General features: G+C 44.0%; 1 protein-coding gene across 1 annotated transcript in view; it reads left to right on the top strand.

The window, feature by feature from the left end:
- The window catches only part of LOC126416840 (serine/threonine-protein phosphatase 6 regulatory ankyrin repeat subunit A), a 448195-nt gene that overhangs the window by 84401 nt on the left and 346859 nt on the right, over positions 1 to 16935 (top strand). The window contains exon 2 of the mRNA XM_050084723.1: positions 5016 to 5121. Within this exon, the coding sequence (XP_049940680.1) occupies positions 5016 to 5121 (106 nt within the window). The remainder of the gene's footprint in view (positions 1 to 5015; positions 5122 to 16935) is intronic.

Genomic DNA, 16935 nt, shown 5'->3' with positions numbered 1-16935 from the left:
CAATCCATCGGTTTAGTTTGGACAGGTTGGGGCTTGGATACCTGCTAAACGTCGCCAATACGTTTTTATTTCGCTCCTCGTTTAAACAGGGCAGGTTTAAGGCCTTAGTGACACAAGCTGCCGCTTGGGGGAGCCAACCCGAGAGAGGCGCCGCAAACTGCAAGATTTCTGTATGGGTAGTATCACAATTAGTGCTGTTAACTGACACATGTGAAAGTGTTCGAAAGAAAAGTCTGGGCTCTAAACGGTAATTCGCCTGTTTGGAAAAATGTTCGCCAACTGTCCCTGCGTGTAAACTTCAGTGTCGGTAGTTAGAAACTGTAATTTTCATCTAGGCTACACTGCATTGACAACTTCTCGCTCTGTTCGCATATTTTTCTCTTTCTCGCACGTCGCCCTTTCTTGAGAGCAGAGACCTTTTTTTGCTCTCGGACGAACAAGCTTGTGATTTTGCCACATCCATCACCCCTCCTGTAGTTTGCGACCAAATATACGCCGCACCATAAGGAGGCATGCGTGCTGAGCTCCATTACTCTGTCCGTCGTTCCTCTGCCACCTGCTGCCCTTTCATTTCAAACACGTCTTACTTTTTTTTTGCTGCATGAAGTCGCCATTATAGTACAGTCATGTACAGCGCGAAACACGGAGGGCGCTGATGCAAGCGAAGGTCACGGAAGTTGGTATACGTGCGGAAGGACGACGCAAGAGCCGTTCAGTGTCCTCGGCAGAGTTCTCGCAGTGAGGGAAAGCTGACGTACGCGGTCCTCGTTTCAGATCGTCAAGTCGCGCCTCGCCTCGCTTTCCTGGGGAGATCAGCGCGAAGAGCCTACCGTAATACGCAACGATGAGGTCAGCATAGTGTCGCAATTCGCCTTATGAAAATGTGAGTATGCTTTGGATACTGATCTGGTTACCCAGTGGACACAACCAGCTACCTAATACTCACTCTTTTGTGTCGGGACAATGTGACATCAAAATTTGGTAACGTTGGAAGTGTTAATTCGTGAGGAGGATTTCCTTAGATTTGGAATCGATACAACTTCCTCATCGCCCTCAGATACCAGTATCGCTGTGACGTTAGCTCTGTGTAGTGACTAAGACACAGTCACACGAAGCCAGTAAAATTTTGTTAATATTTGCAGCCATTTCTCCTCGTTGAACGGTTCATTGCTGTTTACCACGTACGTAAGAGTGACTATTACTCGTCTTTTGCAAGATTATTTTATTTTTATGTCTTAACGAAGCATATTTGACCTTTTTTGTCACAGAAGCTGATTGCTGTAATTAAAATCTACTTAAGTATAAATATTTTGTTTTTGAGTCATTTATGTTTACATTTCTAATCAATCATAGCAGACCTTTTATTAACTCATTATTTACAATTTGATGACTACGAAAGCTTTGTGTGCTTTTGTCGATCGATACTCATCTTTACATAACTACTGCTGAAGTTCACTCACAATTTGCAGAAGGACGTATATTAATAATTGGCAAATAATTATTATAATAGCTCTTTGCGTTTATAGACCGTTGATGATATCGGAAACAATTAGGTGAAACATGGTGCTCGAGAAAAACAAGTGAAAAGCACTTGGAAAGTAAGAATAGTAGTTATTCTCATCTAGAAGATAAACACTAATTAACTCATTATTTACAATTAATACATTGATGACTACGAAAGGTTTGTGTGCTTTTGTCGTCATCTTTACATAACACTGCTGAAGTTCACTCACAATTTTCACAAGGACGTATATTAATAATTGACAAATAATTATTACAATAGCTCTTCTCCTTTGTAGACCGTTGATGATATCGGAAACAATAAGGTGAAACATGTTGCTCGAGAAAAAGAAGTGAAAAGCACTTGCAAAGTAAGAACAGTAGTTATTCTCACCTAGAAGATAAACACTAACGAGCTACCCACTAAGGAAAAATGGTTGCTAACAACAACAATATAAGTACCGCATGTGAAGGATTTCCGCCACAGAAAGCACTCATCCACTGAATATAGCACCATTAACTGTGGAGTTAGCTTAGCTCAATGCTACTGTCGACAGCGTCACGTGATGTTGCTGTGCCGACGTTGTTTACACATTGCGCTATGATCTAAAGTTTAATATTACACGGATGCACCCTGTTTTCGCACATTTATTTATTACTAACATCAATGCTACTGAAGTGTTGCTGCTAGGACGTAAACCTACATTAATCAGAGGAGGAAAAGTTATTTTTCATAATTAGGTATTTTTCATAATTAGGTTCTGTCTAAAGGTGTCGTGTTAGAAAGGACTTTATGTGTTGATAACTGTAGACACACATTGAAATGGAGGCATAAGACTGTAGGACGAATTTACGTGGCTGCATGGCCATATATTTATGACACAAGTGTTGGATCAATGCGGAAGTGTGCTCCCAGCCAATCCGTTGAATGTGTATGCATTTCGAGCAATTTTCATATATGGAGTGTCTGAGGCATTTTCTCCGTATTACTCAGATTTCGAACAACTGTGTTTATTTTAAAGTAATCACAGTAGCAAACTGTAATATTAATACCTATGACATGGTGAATGATTAGGTGTGATTAACGTTTTAGTTCCATTAGATGAACGGAGATTTATTAAATGGTACCCGCAAGTAAAGTGGAAGAATTCCATACATAGAAATATCTCAAAATGTATTAAATCGCTATTTGCTACATATCAAAGTTACAAATTCGTTGTTTTTCAGGACACTTTTTGGCGTACATTTGCTAACACTAACATTTCATGATGATGCCATAGAACAATTTATCAAAACAGCGATTCTGCAATACAAACAAGTTTAGTGTAAAATCTAAAATCAGCAATGGCTACACCATGTTTTCCTATAAAAAAAAATAAAGACATTCGGCCTGTGACTCGACGCAAACAATTGGTAAGCTCTTGTGTTCAGCTGTTTAAAATGTACTGCCAACTTCGTTCTACATACAGAACGCAAACCGTTGAGATGAAGATCAGACGAGTGTAAAAAAAAAAAACAAAAAAAACACGGTACTACTGAACGGGATGCAGATCTTTAGATCTGCCTTGACAGATATTTAGTCTCACACACAGCAATACGTGGTGGAATCCCAAAAGTTTCCTAAATTTGAATTTTGCGCTCAAATGGTTACGAGTTCACTGAACTACCGCTAGATACCTCTCCGCACATCTGTCTTGGTTCAGTGTATCAGCACTTGTTCTTCTTCCGCAAGCCTAAAATCAAATCGAAAAGATGAAGCTTTGGCGCAGTGGAGGGGATTCAAGCGGAAATGCAGAAATTATTAAACACACTAAAAAAATGGCAGAGACATTGAAAATGATGTATTCGCTGGCAGATTAAAGCTGTGCGACTGACCAGGACTCGAATCTGGGACCTTGCCTTTAGGGAACAAGTGCTCTACCGACTGAGCTATGTCTACATCTACATCTACATCTACATACATACTCCGCAATCCACCATACGGTGCGTGGCGGAGGGTACCTCGTACCACAACTAGCATCTTCTCTCCCTGCTCCACTCCCAAACAGAACGAGGGAAAAATGACTGCCTATATGCCTCAGTACGAGTCCTAATCTCTCTTATCTTATCTTTGTGGTCTTTCCGCGAAATATAAGGTGGCGGCAGTAAAATTGTACTGCAGTCAGCCTCAAATGCTGGTTCCCTAAATTTCCTCAGTAGCGATTCACGAAAAGAACGCCTCCTTTCCTCTAGAGACTCCCACCCGAGTTCCTGAAGCATTTCCGTAACAATCGCGTGATGATCAAACCTACCAGTAACAAATCTAGTAGCCCGCCTCTGAATTGCTTCTATGTCCTCCCTCAATCCGACCTGATAGGGATCCGAAACGCTCGAGCAGTACTCAAGAATAGGTCGTATTAGTGTTTTATAAGCGGTCTCCTTTACAGATGAACCACATCTTCCCAAAATTCTACCAATGAACTGAACACGACTATCCGCCTTCCCCACAACTGCCATTACATGCTTGTCCCACTTCATATCACTCTGCAGTATTACGCCAAAATATTTAATCGACGTGACTGTGTCAAACGCTACACTACTAATGGAGTATACAAACATTACTGGATTCTTTTTCCTATTCACCTGCATTAATTTACATTTATCTATATTTAGAGTTAGCTGCCATTCTTTACACCAATCACAAGCCCTGTCCAAGTCATCTTGTATCCTCCTACAGTCACTCAACGACGACACCTTCCCGTATACCACAGCATCATCAGCAAACAGCCGCATATTGCTATCCACCCTATCCAAAAGATCATTTATGTAGATACAAAACAACAGCGGACCTACCACACTTCCCTGGGGCACTCCAGATGATACCCTCACCTCCGATGAACACTCACCATCGAGGGCAACGTACTGGGTTCTATTACTTTTGTTTTTCTTCTTTTTAAAAATGCTCCGTATTACACAAGCTCACCATCACGTTCTTCGGCATCACTCAGAAACAAAATGAACATTCTTCTGCATAAATACTTTTTTTTCACTTTATTAAATGATATAACTGATGTAAGCCTCATCACAACTAAATATTTGAGAAACTTAACTGTTCTTCAGCGTAAATGGCCTTCTTTGGCGCTAAGGGGAAATAATGGTGTCGTCCAATATGGTGCAGAAAGACATGTAGAGATACAAGTAAAATTCGTTAGTGTTGATGGAGATAGAGGAATGAGTAACATACGCAAAGCACATTATTAGAACACTCAGTCTGGTTTACAAGCAGCTGAAATAAACAACTAAGGACTTATCACAAGTTGTTTTCCTTTAATCTGTCCTTCTGTGTGTATGAAAGACAGCGTAACAGTAGATGGACAGCAGTACAAGGAAAATGAGGATGTATCTGTAGTGTAAATATCCTTAGCACTTAATCTAACGGCACCAGTTGGCTGATCAGCGCGTTTCACCGTATTTCTCATGTTTCTGCATTAAGACTGCATTACAGTTTGTGACGATGACGATGACCTGTTCTGCAGGGGGAGGGCCAGACAGCGCTTCACATCGCCGCCGGGGAGGGCGATGAGTCTCTGGTCAAGTACTTCTACACGGTGCGGGCCAACCCCTCCATCATCGACAACCAAGGTACGTAGGACACGCAAACACTGCCAAAGGCACTGCGTAATTTTATTGTAATCTTATAAGCGTAATTCAACATACAAGTTGTTGCCCTCTATCAGTTCCTCTCCCTATCTTCCTATTCGAGTTTAAACATGACCTTGAGGTTATTTCACTTTAGCTCTCTTTACGTCTAGAGTTCAAGTGCGATTCTGGGCATGCTTTCCCTCAGTGTCATCTGAGTTTCCGAAGCCACAGTCATACATCAGCCCGCTGTGCTGTCGAAGATAATGATTGTTTGGACATGCGAGTAGAACGTAATTCCTTCCTCTCCTGATACTCGCTTTTCGGCTGAGAACACTGCAGACACGGCCAAGATGTGATCTTATCTTGGAGGTAGGTTTACGCATTATTTAGCAATAACGGGAAAGGGATAAAGTCTATTAACTTTTTAGGGAACCTCGGAACCATAGTTCCAATAGGTAAATGACGCACCCTTCAATCGTGTGGTAAACACGAACCGCGCCTGTTCAAATGTAAACCAGCGTCAGAACTTTCACGAAGTGCAGCAAATATAAAGCCGGTCAGTAACCTCATGTACGTTCTTCTAGTGTAGAACATTATGTGTAATCTTCTTGCCCGCATAACATGGTGCTTGGTGAAGAGAAGCATTTCGGAAAGCTCCTAAAAAACTTCAGGTGATGAAAGTTCGCTTGTGTACTACCAGTCTAACATAACCTCAACTGAATCTAAGATAAAAAGTAATAAAAAACTATATTAGCCAGTCTGTGACGTCAGCGTACGGCATGAAGCATTAACTTCTCCCCCCCCCCCCCCCCCCCGCCTTCCCCGCCCAACTTAAAATGATCTTCGCAAAGTTGACGCATTACGTTTTTCGTAGCTATACTTGCATATTACTAAAAAAAAAAAAAAAGCAGTTTGAGTGATGCAGTAAAGATACAGGCGCTACATTTGAATGTATGAGCGGCTTGTGAGTGTGGAAGCATGCATCTCCACTCTTTGAGACGCCGAAACCGTATGAAACAAAACAAGTGATGAGCCCATTGCACATGTATTGACTGGTGCTCTTTTGCCTCATTTTTCATATGCAAGAAATATTTGAATTATTTGTTATAATTATTCTAATATCTGTCTTCCTCTAGAATTTGTCTCTGTGTGTGTGTGTGTGTGTGTGTGTGTGTGTGTGTGTGTGTGTGTGTGTGTGAGAGAGAGAGAGAGAGAGAGAGAGAGAGAGAGAGAGAGAGAGACTGACTGACTGACTGTATTCGAGGGTCCACACTTGTGTTTAAAGCATCAAGTGTACGTTAACCTCTAAGTTACACCAGTAGTGCTAATAAGTGAGACATATGTGTTCGTAATGTAGAATAAATCTTTAAGTGGTTTCTCAAATAAGACAGACTTGTTTCGGTTTCTTTAAAGTGTTGTTTACTTTGGTACAAAGATCCAACTATAGTCGTCACAAGTGCACCTTAACCTGTAAATTAGATCAGTACTGTTAATAAGTGAGTCACAAGTATTTTGTACTGCTATACAACAATAATGCAAACACTTTAGACGCTGAAATAGCGCTGTGATAATTAATTTGAGAATCCATTGTAGATTGTAACAACTACAGAGGTATCTCTTTAATCAGCGTTGTGGGTAAAATCTTCTCAGGTATTGTTGAAAGGAAAGTGCGAGTATTAGTTGAGGAGCAATTGGATGAAAATCAGTGTGGGTTTAGGCCTCTTAGAGGTTGTCAGGACCAGATCTTTAGCTTACGACAAATAATGGAGAAGTGTTATGAGTGGAACAGGGAATTGTATCTATGCTTTATAGATCTAGAAAAGGCATATGACCGGGTTCCTAGGAGGAAGTTATTGTCTGTTCTACGAGATTACGGAATAGGAGGCAAACTTTTGCAAGCAATTAAAGGTCTTTACATGGATAGTCAGGCAGCAGTTAGAGTTGACGGTAAACTGAGTTCATGGTTCAGAGTAGTTTCAGGGGTAAGACAAGGCTGCAACCTGTCTCCACTGTTGTTCATATTATTTATGGATCATATGTTGAAAACAATAGACTGGCTGGGTGAGATTAAGATATGTGAACACAAAATAAGCAGTCTTGCATATGCGGATGACTTAGTTGTGATGGCAGATTCGATTGAAAGTTTGCAGAGTAATATTTCAGAGCTAGATCAGAAATGTAAGGACTATGGTATGAAGATTAGCATCTCCAAAACGAAAGTAATGTCAGTGGGAAAGAAATATAAACGGATTGAGTGCCAAATAGGAGGAACAAAGTTAGAACAGGTGGACGGTTTCAAGTACTTAGGATGCATATTCTCACAGGATGGCAACATAGTGAAAGAACTGGAAGCGAGGTGTAGCAAGGCTAATGCAGTGAGCGCTCAGCTACGATCTACTCTCTTCTGCAAGAAGGAAGTCAGTACCAAGACTAAGTTATCTGTGCACCGTTCAATCTTTCGACCAACTTCGTTGTATGGGAGCGAAAGCTGGGTGGATTCAAGTTACCTTATCAATAAGGTTGAGGTTACGGATATGAAAGTAGCTAGGATGATTGCAGGTACTAGTAGATGGGAACAATGGCAGGAGGGTGTCCACAATGAGGAAATCAAAGAAAAACTGGGAATGAACCCTATAGATGTAGCAGTCAGGGAGAACAGGCTTAGATGGTGGGGTCATGTTACACGCATGGGAGAAGCAAGGTTACCCAAGAGACTCATGGGTTCAGCAGTAGAGGGTAGGAGGAGTCGGGGCAGACCAAGGAGAGGGTACCTGGATTCGGTTAAGAATGATTTTGAAGTTATAGGTTTAACATCAGAAGAGGCACCAATGTTAGCACTGAATAGGGGATCATGGAGGAATTTTGTAAGGGGGGCTATGCTCCAGACTGAACGCTGAAAGGCATAATCAGTCTTGGATGATGATGATGATGATGATGATGATGATGATGATGATGATCCATTGTAGCTTGTAGCAAGTGGGATTCAAAAACTCATCAGCAGTCGTATTTGGACGGCAAGTGGTCTACAGAGAACAAGATGGCCGACTCTGGGGCAAGAGCAGCCATACTGAGTGGCGAGAGGTGCCCTAGCTTTCAGGGGAAGGAAGAAATATAGAGCAGCCAGGTGTTTTTCTTTCAACAAGATGATTTACATTTCGGTGTTAACACAGGTTTCTAGCAGGCTCCGAACTGGATCATTTCTGTGGGTATTCATGAGTGGCCATTCGCTTTCAAAAATATTAAAAATACAGGGTGATCAAAAAGTCAGTATAAATTTGAAAACTTAATAAACCACGGAATAATGTAGATAGAGAGATAAAAGTTGACACACATGCTTGGAATGACACGGGGTTTTATTAGAACAAAAAAAAAAAAAAAATAAATAAATTCACAAAATGTCTGACAGATGGCGCTGGACAGCAAAACTGCTACTGTGACGGGTGATAGGTACGTCGATATGTTACAGAATCGCATCATCCCCAGCCTGGCTGATAAACACCTGCTGGAACGTACGATGTTTATGCAGGATGGCGCTCCACCCCATATTGCTAGACGCGTGAAAGATCTCTTGCGCGTCCTTTGGTGATGATCGTGTACTCAGCCGCCACTTTCGTCATGCTTGGCCTTCCAGGTCCCCAGACCTCAGTCCGTGCGATTATTGGCTTTGGGGTTACCTGAAGTCGCAAGTGTATCGTGATCGACCGACACCTCTAGGGATGCTGAAAGAGAACATCCGACGCCAGTGCCTCACCATAACTCCGGACATGCTTTACAGTGCTGTTCACAACATTATTCCTCGACTACAGCTATTGTTGAGGAATGATGGTGGACATATTGAGCATTTCCTGTAAAGAACATCATCTTTGCTTTGTCTTACTTTGTTACGCTAATTATTGCTATTCTGATCAGATGAAGCGCCATCTGTCGGACATCTTTTGAACGTTTGTATTTTTTTGGTTCTAATAAAATCCCATGTCATTCTAAACACGTGTGTCAATTTTTACCCCTCTATCCACACTATTCCGTGGTTCATTCAGTTTTCAAATTTATACTGACTTTTTGATCACCCGGTATTCCATACCCCAGATTTTGTCAAACTCCCCCTTACAAACTCTCTGGCGCGCGCGCGTGCGTGCGTGCGTGCGTGTGTGTGTGTGTGTGTGTGTGTGTGTTAGCTTAATAGCAGTGTGATTAGCTGGTATCGAAGGAAGAGTTGTAACTTACGAGAGGGGGATGGGAAGGAGAGATGGGGGGGGGGGGGGATGTGAGGCACGATGATGTTACGCGTTTGCCCGGTCCCTGTATGTTGGTGAGCCGACGGTCAAGGCCATAATCCAGTCAGACAGTACTACCCTTTCCTACTATCACGTATGGATAGTTGCGACTGACACAGTTACAATAAATATTTTTAAAAAAATATATGTGAATGTCCATATGTATGTACACCCTACATATGAATGTGTGAGAGATCTGAGAGTGGAGAAGCATGTGTCTCTCCTCTTTGAGGTGTCAAAACCATTTAAAACAAACCTGTACTGGTGAGTTCAATGTGCATGTGACCTAAATCACTCAGATGGTCGCTGCTGCCTTTTTGCCGTTTTTCTCGAATGCATAAAATATTTCGACGCAATATCCTCAATTATTTGTTATAAATACTCCAATATCTACCTTCTCCTACAGTGTTTGCCCTCTGGAGCTCCCTGTAGAATCATGCGAGTTGTTTTTTGATTCTCAGACATGTCCTGTCGGCTTATCCCTTTATCTAATTGGTGTTATCCACACATTTCTCTCCTAGTCGAATCTGCGGAGGCTCTCCACATTTCTTATCACTCCACTTAAATTTTCGGCCTACTTCTGCAACACCACATTTCAGACGCATCGATCTCTTCTTTTTCCTTTTTTTACCGCAGTCCCGTGTGCCTGCTGCGTGTATTTTGTATTCCTGTTTCTTCCACGGTCTGCTGTGGTTTAGCTCACAAAGCGCGGGCTTCAGATGTGGAGCACCAGTGCTCTCGCTTACAATTCGTAGCTTGAGAATATCGGGGGTTTTCCCCTCGAAATATCGGTCGTACTTCACAGTTTTGACGGGCTGCATGGGAGTGATGTTTCTAAACAATTCCACACTTGGTTTGTCAGTAATTCCTAAGTGCGACACGCTCGTTGAGTGATTATTGGATCATGAGCAACTAACATGGTTGTAAATTTGACTGCGCGACCACATGAATGTATCCCAGCAGACATTTCAGCTTCCTGGAGGAAAGTAGTCATCCGAGGATAATCATTGCGGATTTACGCACGTTGTACGTGTATGCGCCACAAGTTTCGCAGTGGTGAGTCTCACGCCTGTAATGGGACGAATCTTTAACGTCAAAACTACACGTTATTTTGCAACCATTAGTCCCTCCTCTCAAAGAAGAAAACTGAAAACCTTCTACGAGCTGTGTAATTTTGGTCGTAAGCATTTGAGAAACCTTGTCCTTGTCAGGACCACAACCAGCCAGTTGAGATTCAAATCTGCTCTATGTCCAGACCACTAAGGTTGTTGTCCAATCTCGGCACCTAACTGTTTGATGCATATCAAAAAGAGTCTATCCCGCAGGCATTTTTTCAGGATACTACGCCCTCCGAAGATTTGTACACTAGAGGAAGTGTAAAGTGTTACAGTATGAAGTACCAGTCCACCATTTATCGAACTTCGAGAACACGTTCATCACGCAACTAGTATTTAAACTTTCATTCTATTCGGAACTAATATTCATCATGAACATGAATATGAGGCATGGTTCCCATGTTAGGAAGTAATACACTCATTTATTTGTTGTGGCGTGGAAGCAGATATCCTGTCAATGTCGTCTTGAGGAATTTTTTGCTATGCCTGGAACACATTCTGTGTCAGTTCATAGAGATTGCTGATTGTAAGATGGTATGGAAGTGTTCGTCTTCCCATCACACTTCAGATGCGCTCGAAGGGTGACAAATGACAGGGGACTGCGCAGGTTAGTCAAGGACCTGTGCATTCGTTAAGGCGTTTGTGCTGTGAACTGCAGTGTGGGGTCTAGCATTCTGCTGCTGGAACATGGTATTTGGTACTCTGGTCGTCAATGGTACGACAAAAGGGTTTACTAAGTGTTGGCATATAATAGCGAGCATTTAGCCTCACTTCAGCAATTACTAAATCAGTCCTCTTGTCATATCCAGTAGCTCTCCACATAATGATTTCAGGGGACAGAGAGGTACGGGTCTCGAGAATCGCCTGATCCTTTGAACTTTCTCAGCGTCGTTTACGAAAACAGTGGCACTGATCTCACCACCACAAACATAAGCTAGATTCACCCTTACACAAGTCAGGACGCCTCTCAGCCTCTCAGTTTACTCTAGCACCACATCGCGCAAGTTTCTGTTGTGAGTGGTAACATGGGGCCTCAACCCAGGCTGGAGTAATTTATCCACGACGGTTCATGGCGAGCCTCTGCGCATAGCCTCTTTCCCAAGAACGAGCGCTTGTCGTTCAACTACTCGTTAGAGTCGGTCGAACAATCCTACGATCTCCTGTCGACGTTGTCCTCTTGGAAGGAGTCCAGGCACACATTTAGGTTGGGTTCTGCGGGGGAAGGAATCAATCACAGTTTCTTAATACCTTCTCCCTGCAACCGGTAACCCGTACCTCAAATATTCTCGTGTTGCAAGAGAACTTTTCGTGACGGTACACACACTCCACACACTAGCTATGAATAGCGACAGTGTTTACACTCTCCTTCCGCAGAAACCTCGATGTCAAGTGCTGTCCTTGATGATCACATTCCATGTTCTCCGCTCACGTATGACAGAAGTTGCTAAAATCAGCTGTAGTGAGCAGGGATTACACTTCTAGTGACTGTCCAGTTACCTACGGTTTAAGCAAAGCACTACATACTGGGAACTGCAATGATGAGCCAAATGGCACACCATGAATTACAGGAAAAAATAAAGCGTAAATCAATAAGGAACGCCCCTCGTAATTTTCTGTCAGTCTCAGTTTTAACGTTTCAAAACTACACAGGATTTAGTTGTAATGACAGTAACATGTGTAAAAATGTTTTAATACAATAATAGGTTGCCTACTGCGACTGTGAACACTTGTCTAGAGACTACAGTCATTCTGGCCATGCTCTCTTCGAGTCGCTTCCAGCTCCAGTCTGGAAAATTTCTGGCTCTGTTCCCTGTTTAGTTTCCACGTGCCTTTCTGCGTTGCCCCTGTGTTGCTGTTTCTGCCTGTGGACTCAAGAACGCCATCCAGTCTGTTATTGACAGGCAGCAGGTGACGTCAGTCCTTGACTGCTCTGGTCGCCTCTTCCGCGCTGGGATATTCCATTCAGTCGTCCTGGCCACTGGCCAACCCATGTCGGCCAGCCATCAAGCGAACAACTGAACACTGTCCTATGTTAAACATTACTTGTAATTTTTGTAGAATTCCTTGCCAATTTCAACCTGTTTTTATGTAATTTTGTTTTCCGAAAATTTTCCAGGAAAACTTGGAGATTTACATACACAGAAATGTAAACGGTTTTAGTAAAATGTCGTTTGGAAAGAGGGAAGGGGTCATGCGACCATTGAACACGCCTCCTTCTCCCCCCCCCCCCCCCCGCCCCACCCCCTTCTCAAGCCTCTCGAATCCGCGCCTGCGGAAGACCTGTGCCTACTCGTCTTCTCTCACTGTTGCCTCCAGTCCATCTGGTCACCACTAGTTCTGTGGTCGTCACACTACTACAGCCCCCTGTCTGTGCAGTCTATCGGTGTGGCACTCACATGTCGATGCCAAGGATTCAACTTTTGTCAGAGCTCGAAACATGAAGATAAGCTGGACAGGTACGTCTTCTCAGAATACTACACTCCTGGAAATGGAAAAAAGAACACATTGACACCGGTGTGTCACACCCACCATACTTGCTCCGGACACTGCGAGAGGGCTGTACAAGCAATGATCACACGCACGGCACAGCGGACACATCAGGAACCGCGGTGTTGGCCGTCGAATGGCGCTAGCTGCGCAGCATTTGTGCACCGCCGCCGTCAGTGTCAGCCAGTTTGCCGTGGCATACGGAGCTCCATCGCAGTCTTTAACACTGGTAGCATGCCGCGACAGCGTGGACGTGAACCGTATGTGCAGTTGACGGACTTTGAGCGAGGGCGTATAGTGGGCATGCGGGAGGCCGGGTGGACGTACCGCCGAATTGCTCAACACGTGGGGCGTGAGGTCTCCACAGTACATCGATGTTGTCGCCAGTGGTCGGCGGGAGGTGCACGTGCCCGTCGACCTGGGACCGGACCGCAGCGACGCACGGATGCACGCCAAGACCGTAGGATCCTACGCAGTGCCGTAGGGGACCGCACCGCCACTTCCCAGCAAATTAGGGACACTGTTGCTCCTGGGGTATCGGCGAGGACCATTCGCAACCGTCTCCATGAAGCTGGGCTACGGTCCCGCACACCGTTAGGCCGTCTTCCGCTGACGCCCCAACATCGTGCAGCCCGCCTCCAGTGGTGTCGTGACAGGCGTGAATGGAGGGACGAATGGAGACGTGTCGTCTTCAGCGATGAGAGTCGCTTCTGCCTTGGTGCCAATGATGGTCGTATGCGTGTTTGGCGCCGTGCAGGTGAGCGCCACAATCAGGACTGCATACGACCGAGGCACACAGGGCCAACACCCGGCATCATGGTGTGGGGAGCGATCTCCTACACTGGCCGTACACCACTGGTGATCGTCGAGGGGACACTGAATAGTGCACGGTACATCCAAACCGTCATCGAGCCCATCGTTCTACCATTCCTAGACCGGCAAGGGAACTTGCTGTTCCAACAGGACAATGCACGTCCGCACGTATCCCGTGCCACCCAACGTGCTCTAGAAGGTGTAAGTCAACTACCCTGGCCAGCAAGATCTCCGGATCTGTCCCCCATTGAACATGTTTGGGACTGGATGAAGCGTCGTCTCACGCGGTCTGCACGTCCAGCACGAACGCTGGTCCAACTGAGGCGCCAGGTGGAAATGGCATGGCAAGCCGTTCCACAGGACTACATCCAGCATCTCTACGATCGTCTCCATGGGAGAATAGCAGCCTGCATTGCTGCGAAAGGTGGATATACACTGTACTAGTGCCGACATTGTGCATGCTCTGTTGCCTGTGTCTATGTGCCTGTGGTTCTGTCAGTGTGATCATGTGATGTATCTGACCCCAGGAATGTGTCAATAAAGTTTCCCCTTCCTGGGACAATGAATTCACGGTGTTCTTATTTCAATTTCCAGGAGTGTATTTCGTGACACCTACTGAGAAAGTTCCAGTAACGTTAGACACCCACACCCAAAAGGCAGCATGATCTGACGTCATTCTGAAGGATAGCATCACAGTAAAGCTTTCTGATATGAGAGGGAGAAGAGAGTCTCCTCTTTCGCTGAGATACTTGGTTTCATCTGAATCACTTAGAGGGAGTGCAAGTCTGACATGACTTCTACAGTCCTTACTTACTATATTTTTATTCAGTCAAGCAATTTATACCGACGTATAGCTATTGTAGCTTCTGACTAACTTAATATACATATTATACTTCTTCAGAGGAGTTGTAATATCTACTTCCTAGATTATTTTTTCCTTCTCACAGGACTCTAATTCTACTACTGAGATGTGTTCTATACGGAGAGGTAGCGGAATCACTTCTGTTCTCTCTAAATTCAAACTCCAACAGCGGTGTATTTGCAGGAACAAGGGCTGCCTGATAACTCGTTCTGAACAGAAATTCTCAATGATTGGAAGTAAAAGTTATTAACGTCCACATTCTACAAAATGCTAACAATCGCTGAAAGACATTCAAAGTGTAGGCAGTGTATTGGAGACTTTCATACTTACTGTCTGTCTGTCCGACCCCGGTAGCTGACTGAGTGGTCAGCGCGACAGAATGTCAGTCCTAAGGGCCCGGGTTCGATTCCCGGCTGGGTGGGAGATTTTCTCCGCTCAGGGACTTGGTGCTGTCTTGTCTTAATCATCATTTCATCCCCTTCAACGCGCAAGTCGCCGAAGTGGCGTCAAATCGAAAGACTTGCACCCGGCGAACGGTCTATCCGACGGGAAGCCCTAGTCACTCTACATTTACATTTACTGTCTGCCCATTGCCTGAGCTCCCATCCCTTATCACGCATTCAGTATGAGCTCCATTCTCGCCGTCTTCCTCTGACGGAAACGCTTACATAGAGAGGCTTCCCCCAAGCCATTCACAATCGCCTCCGCCGCTTGCACACGAATCCTTCCTTTTATAGAGCTGTCTGTGCGCAGTCCTCAACGGTTACGTCCTTCTCCTCTCTAGGATTGGTCTGATATTTTTGTTGGAAGAATCTCAACTGTTCACGCTAGCGTGGACTGTGCTGTTGGACAATCCTCATGCCACTGTCGTCGGAGACATTCCATATTTGGAGGGCAGCCAATTCCGGTTTTAGTTACAGCGTGGCAGTTATTCAACTATGTTGTTGTTGTTGTGGTCTTCAGTCCTGAGACTGGTTTGATGCAGCTCTCCATGCTACTCTATCCTGTGCAAGCTTCTTCATATCCCAGTACCTACTGCAACCTACATCCTTCTGAATCTGCTTAGTGTATTCATCTCTTGGTCTCCCCCTACGATTTTTACCCTCCACGCTGCCCTCCAGTACTAAATTGGTGATACTTTGATGCCTCAGAACATGTCCTACCAACCGATCCCTTCTTCTGGTCAAGCTGTGCCACAAACTTCTCTTCTCCCCAGTCCTATTCAATACTTCCTCATTAGTTATGTGATCTACCCAACTAATCTTCAGCATTCTTCTGTAGCACCACATTTCGAAAGTTTCTATTCTCTTCTTGTCCAAACTATTTTCCGTCCATGTTTCACTTCCATACATGGCTACACTCCATACAAATACTTTTAGAAATGACTTCCTGACACTTAAATCTATACTCGATGTTAACAAATTTTTCTTCTTCAGAAACGTTTTCCTTGCCATTGCAAGTCTACATTTTATATCCTCTCTACTTCGACCATCATCAGTTATTTTGCTCCCCAAATAGCAAACCTACATTACTACTTTAAGTGTCTCATTTCCTAATCTAATTCCCTCAGCATCACCCGACTTACTTCGACTACATTCCATTATCCACATTTTGCTTTTGTTGATGTTCATCTTATATCTTCCTTTCAAGACGCTGTCGATTCCATTCAACTGCTCTTCCAAGTCCTTTGCTGTCTCTGACAGAATTACAATGTCATCGGCGAACCTCAAAGTTTTTATTTCTTCTCCATGGATTTTAATACCTACTCCGAATTTTTCTTTTGTTTCCTTTACTGCTTGCTCAATATACAGATTGAATAACATCGGGGAGAGGCTACAACCCTGTCTTACTCCCTTCCCAACAACTGCTTCCCTTTCATGTCCCTCGACTCTTATAACTGCCATCTGGTTTCTGTACAAATTGTAAATAGCCTATCGCTCCCTGTTTTTACCCCTGCCACCTTTAGAATTTGAAAGAGAGTATTCCAGTCAACATTGTCAAAAGATTTCTCTAAGTCTACAAATGCTAGAAACGTAGGTTTGCCTTTCCTTAATCTTTCTTCTAAGATAAGTCGTAAGGTCGGTATTGCCTCACGTGTTCCAGTATTTCTACGGAATCCAAACTGATCTTCCCCGAGGTCGGCTTCTACCAGTTTTTCCAATCCTCTGTAAAGAATTCGTGTTAGTATTTTGCAGCTGTGGCTTATTAAACTGATTGTTCGGTAATTTTCACATATGTCAACACCTGCTTTCTTTGGGATTGG

The sequence above is a fragment of the Schistocerca serialis genome, chromosome 8, assembly GCF_023864345.2.
Source record: "Schistocerca serialis cubense isolate TAMUIC-IGC-003099 chromosome 8, iqSchSeri2.2, whole genome shotgun sequence".
Classification (NCBI taxonomy): Eukaryota; Metazoa; Arthropoda; class Insecta; order Orthoptera; family Acrididae; genus Schistocerca; species Schistocerca serialis.
This window is presented reverse-complemented; position numbering and strand designations above follow the sequence as displayed.